The 6,074-nt window shown below is 34.6% G+C and overlaps 1 protein-coding gene across 1 annotated transcript; it reads right to left on the bottom strand.

Moving 5' to 3' along the window:
* Positions 1–3,966: 3,966 nt before the first annotated feature.
* LOC106421413 (protein LIGHT-DEPENDENT SHORT HYPOCOTYLS 4) lies at positions 3,967–5,630 on the bottom strand. Its single transcript, XM_013862262.3, has 2 exons — positions 5,150–5,630; positions 3,967–4,629 (listed from the first exon to the last, which is right to left on the bottom strand). The coding sequence occupies exons 1-2, from the start codon at positions 5,432–5,434 to the stop codon at positions 4,315–4,317; spliced, it is 600 nt and encodes a 199-aa protein (XP_013717716.2). The 5' UTR covers positions 5,435–5,630; the 3' UTR covers positions 3,967–4,314.
* Between the last annotated feature and the right edge of the window lie 444 nt (positions 5,631–6,074).

A 6,074-nucleotide genomic window follows, 5' to 3' on the forward strand; every position in this document is an offset into this window, starting at 1 on the left:
GAAAACATCATGCATTAAATAAATCAAAGTGTGCAACAAATAGCCAGAAATAAATTAAATCTGATTAGATTAATAGGGATTTAAATTCGGCCAAGATAGATTATTCAAAAAACTTTGGCCAACGGGATTCGGCCAAGATGATTTTACCAAAATGCTTTGGCCAAGAGATTCTATTAGTTTGACTAGATTTCATATTTGGCCAATAGAAATTTCAATTTGGCCAAGCTTTTGCCTTCCATCAAGGTCTTTTAAAGGTTGGCCAACAAAATTTAGACTTTGCATTTGATCAAGATTTAAGCTAGGCCAAGCTTCTACATTTGGCCAAGTCTTTAAAGATCATTCGATTGTTCATTAGGCCAAACATAAGTTTCGGTCATGCCAAATCCGAATGGTTCTAGGATTCTTATAGATTTCGGCCAAGGAGTAATTTTATGATCAGATTTTAAGTTTTAAACAAGTGATCATGTCTTAAAATTTGGCTAAGATTTCATTTGGCCAAGGCTTTGAGAAACGATCCTACAAATGTTCATATGAACATGTATAGTCTTGGCCAAACCAAATCCAACAGTTTTAGGATTTGGTTATGTGTTTCGGATTTGCTAGATTTTTCAGCATATGATTCAAGGTTTAAAAAAACACATACATGCCAGGCAATGTAATCGAATTAAGTTTAGCATATGATGAAGTTTTGATCATACGGCCAAGCTTTTAATCATGTGGATAGGATTTCATGCAATCTCTATGTTTTAAACAAGCAAGACATCATTTTCAATCAAGTAATCAGCTAGCAAATCAGATTTGGATCATGTGAGCATGTGACTGAGCAAATTAAATCTAGGCTCCATGCTGCATGCAATCGGATTTTATCTTTAACAATCAATCCATATTTTAATTTCTTAGCATGCGAGCTAGGCGATCAAACAAATCAGATTTTGGGTTTGAAGCATGCGAATCAGATTTGGTTAAGACATACGATTCAGATTTTAAACATATCATGTGATCAAGCAACCAAATTAGATTTCAATCAATAGCATGTGATCAAGGCAATTTCTATTTCTAATAGGATTTAATCATGTAATTTCAATTTCCTAGGTCTAATCGATTTTTAATCAATTAGCATATGAATAATTTCAATCTAATCATGAAATTTTATCCCTAGGTTTCATATGATCAAATTCTGGAATTCTAATTTAAATTTATTAAGTTAAAAATTTTCAAAAAAATCCAATAAACATGCGATCAGATTTTAGGTTAAATTTCAAATCTTAATTCTAATAGGATTTAGACACAAGAACATGTAATTATTCTTAGTCTAATTATGCAACCTCAAACATGTACTTATGCATGAAAAATATCAAGTTATACAAGCATAAAATCGGCCAAGACAAAAACCCTAATAACTTTGTAACAACCTTGTAACAACATTCCTATTTTTTTTTTTAAAGGTTCTAGGTTTTAGCATGCAATTTCAGTTTTAATGTTTATGTTTCGATTTCTAACATTAAAACATGTAATTTCTATTAGAGATCAGATCAAACAATTAGGTTTTATCAATCCTATCATGTGATTAACAAAATCAGATTTTAAACCTAAACATGCGAATTAATTTTCTATGTCTAGCATGAGATTTTGATTTTAATGTTTAGCATATGATTTGCAAACCTAAAACATGCAATTTCTATTAACAAACAGATCATACAATCAAGTTTTAATAATCCTAGCATGTGATTAGGTGGTCAAACAAATCAAATTTCAACTAAGCATGCGATTTGCAATTTTATGCCTAGCATGCGATTTCTAATTTTAAAAACATGCAATCAGATTTTCTTAAACAAACAATCAGATTTTAAAGCCTTAAACAGCATGTGAAGACAAGTTTTAGAAAGTTTTCATCAAGGGGTTTTAATTTTAAAGATATGCCATTTTTTGGTTTAAGCAAATTAGGTTTTAGATGTTTAGGAATCGGTTTTTCAAGCATACCAAGTATGCGATCTGATTATTGACATGATCAGATCTGAAACTATAGTTTTAGGTATATGATTCAAGTTTTAGAATTATTAGAATCATATTAGATAGTATAGGTTTATACAGTTTTCGGTTTTAAGCATGACATTCGATTTTCATGTCATGCGATTTTAGGTTTAGATTAGTTCTTAGGTTTAAAACTTATGACCATGTTTTACTAAGTTTTAAACATATACTATATGATTTATAAGGATATAAATCGAATTATGTATTCATAGTTGGTTAGGTTTTGATTTCTATGATCACATATTAAGGGGTCGACCACCTATTTCCCCTGATAATTATTGTATACTGCTATATGTCTCCGAAACTACTGTCTCTATCTATTTGTCCCCGAAAATAAAGTTATATTTCTATTTCCCCCCGAATATATAGTTCGAAACATATTTCTCCCCGATCATCGAATTAGACGGTTTACTATCGGTTTATTGTTTCAACCGAAACCGTAAACCACTTAAAATTGATAGTTAACCAACTAAGATCCAATTAAGACTGATTTAAACCCGATTAAAGATCCAGCCTCATTATTAAAAAAAGAAAAAAAAAACCAACGTCATAAACGTAAACCCAGAACCCGACCTTACGCAAAATCCCCAAATTGCTGGCGAAATGGATAAGAGATCAATGGCGTCAGTCTCTGGAGCTGTAGAAAACACAGAAGATGAGTAAAAGTGTATCAACCTCGTTCAATAAAGCCTCATCCGCCCACTTGAAGATGTGATTATCATTTTGAAGCTACAAATTAAAAACAATCACAACACTGATAATCAAAAAGAAAAATCCCAAGCACTATCTGAAACAATTACATTACCTTATTCTCTGCCGCAAATGAACATCGCAAGTATCTCTGGTATGGATTCTAGTCGGAATTGGACGTCAACGTCACCATTAGCTCACCACACCAACATTTCTTAGGAACACTGAAAAATCTTCCAGCACCTCTGGCCGAGGACCAGACGATGATCCCCTCGAATCTCCAGACGTGTTGCTCCGACCTCCAGCCATCACCTTCACAAAGATTAAAACTGATTTCAAAAGTTAGGGTTCTTACTGAATTTTGCTATTTGGGGTTTTCACAAATTTTAATGGGTCGGGTTTTGGTATGGTTAATTGACTATATTTTGGTTTATTTCGGCTCTGGTTTACATCATAGATCGGAACCGATAGTATACCGTCTAATTCGATGATTGGAGAGAAATAGGTTTCGAACTATATATTCGGGGGGAAATAGGAATTGAACTTTATTCTCGGAGGCAAACAGATAGAGGCAATAGTTTCGGAGACATATAGCACTATACAATAGTTCTCGTGGGGAAATAAGTGGTCGACCCCATATTAAGGTATATGAGATCGGTTCTCTCTTGTATGGTTTGAGTTTAATTACATTAAACTCGACTTCTAAGTAGTTTTAAAGTTTGAGATAGTTTACCTATGAACTCCTTTTGATCTGAATGGAAAAGAGAGTTTGATCGCACAGGCAGCAACTCCTCTCGGCTTGAACTCCTTGTTGATATTAGATTTTAATTCCCTCGGCTCATGAAACAACACGAGGAGCATTAGATAACATGAACGCCAACAAGATAACATGAATCAACTAAGGTATGATAAACTTATCTTGCACAGGAGTTGAGTTCGGTTAGAAAATCCTTGTTGGAATCAGATTTGGTTTCCAAATCAAATTGGCGCGCACTGTATCTGTGCGTGAGGGCGCGTCGGTGGTCAGATCGACAAGCGGTTTGCACTGACGGATTCGTCTCGGCGAGGGCTTCGATTTGATATCTTGATCGTTTTCTGGGTCCTCACGGTTTAAGAGAACAACATCTTTGAAGTTCCGAGGCAGATTCCTTTGTGTTTAGGGTTTGATGATTTTCGGCTGAGTTGAAGAATATTTCGTGAGGGTTTAGGGCTAGAGGCTATCGTGCTGATAACGTGTTATGAAAATAAGATAAAAAGTATGTATCTTTATTAGACAATAAATAGCCCTTTATATAGAGAATTACATAAGTATGAAACCCTAATACAATATGAACTAGAAAATACAAATACGTAAGTGTATGGACCTTCGAATGTGAACTTCTACCGGACCTTGGTTTATAACAAATACACATTTATGCGAGACTGAATGAAAAAGTACGTAATTATTCAATACAGATATAAAATTCTTAGCTGGCCAAATAAAGAAGAAGGGCATGCAGCTTTTTAGACAACTCCTGCATGTTCGTCATTGACAAATACTATATAAAGTTGCAAGGAAACGTAGTTGACTGAAACATATCTGACTGATATGACTTATTGCAAATTAGGACTATTCGAAATCACCGGCTGATGAGGCGGTGGTAGTGGCGCCTGAGGAGGTCGCTTCCGCTTCTTCTTTTCATAGCTGATCCCACGCGCTTTAGCCTGCGAATCACGAACTTCCCTTAGGTAGAGTCGAACAGCTCGTGCACCAAAAGGGTTCGTCTCTGGTGAACCACCGTTCTCTTCAAAAGCAGCTCGAAGCCGGCCAATGAGTGCGTCGAGGCTGCCCCACGCTTGTCTGAGTGGGCAGGTACATGGTGCTGGTGGGTTTGGGTGTCCAAAGAAAGGACATATTTGCATGTGAACCTTGAGATACAAGATCGAATTAGCGTCTAAAATCAGCAGTTTCAGTATGTAACGTTTTAAAACATATACAACCACCAATTGAAGAAGCATATCATGTATACATGTTTTGTTTTATTTTTATGCTAAAAGACGATTCTATTACTAAAATTTGAGGTGCTCTAGATAGTTTACATGTTGTATATAATGATTGAGTTAACATTTTGCATATATACAAAGGATTTACAATTAGTCCTGTGATAGATAAAAATATGTGATATATAAAGCCTAAGTTTAAGATCATCAGACAAACCTAGATAAGTTAGACTCAGCTCTTTGAAAGAATCATATTAACATCTACAATTATCAACAAGAATCCAATTGAACAATATAATACAAATAAAAGAAACCCAAATTAGACAAATAGGGTTTCATAATGTGGATCTATATGATTATATCTTCAGTGGAATAATATCAAATTAGTATACTGATGTGAGCGATACATACATATACGTAAGTGTATACGTTACATATGTATGTATACCTTGGTCTTGCCGAATTGGTCGAGGTACCTGAGGAACTCAAGAACATGAGCACCACTGCAACGGGAGAGAGAAAGTGGTGGACGGTGGTTCCGTAGATATTGTCCGAAAGTGTTCCAGTCTCTTCTCTTCTGATTCTCGTACCTACTCAGTTGGTTCGTCGCGGAGCCGCCAGAGGAAGACGAGGAGGAGGAGGTAGTGGTAGTGGTGGCTGCTGCGGCGGCGATCATAAGGTTTGTGTTGTGTGAGATGTTTGATGTGCTCATAAAGCCGTGGATAGGATCCATGATATCAAGATCTGATGTATAATTTAGGTTTTATTAACTCTTTGAGGTTTTGGTTTTAGGTTATGATGAATATGAGAGGAACTTTATGAGTCTTGAGTCTTGAACTTTATGGGTCTTGAGTTGATAAGGGAAGATGGTGGAGAGGAAAAAGAAGGAGAGGAGGGGGTATCGTAGTCATTGTAGTAAAGAGTGGGCTGCTGAATGTAGTCACTGATATATATATTTTCTCATTTAATTTTTTGATTGACTAATAACAGTGAAATAACTAATAATGCAAGCTTGTATTTTTTGACAAAGAAAATAAAATATCTCTTTAATCATTATTGTTATGTTAAACTGTTTGCGGACAAAGGTTAAATGCATATTCATCAAATGCAGTAAAAATATTAAATAGTACAGCTTATTAAACAACTCATTTTTGACAAAAAGAGTACGTAGTATAACTTAAACTTCATATTAAAAAGTTAAATGTTAAATTTTTTTTTCTTTGTTTATCGACAAATAAAGAAATTAACTCATTTTTAAGTATATCCCAACAGTTTTCTCTTGTAAATTATTAACACAAATTATCAAATAGAGGTAAGTCAATCATTTTTTTTCCTAAGCTACATGCATTCAATAAAAACATCAAATAGGTAAA

This window comes from Brassica napus, chromosome C7, assembly GCF_020379485.1.
Source record: "Brassica napus cultivar Da-Ae chromosome C7, Da-Ae, whole genome shotgun sequence".
Classification (NCBI taxonomy): Eukaryota; Viridiplantae; Streptophyta; class Magnoliopsida; order Brassicales; family Brassicaceae; genus Brassica; species Brassica napus.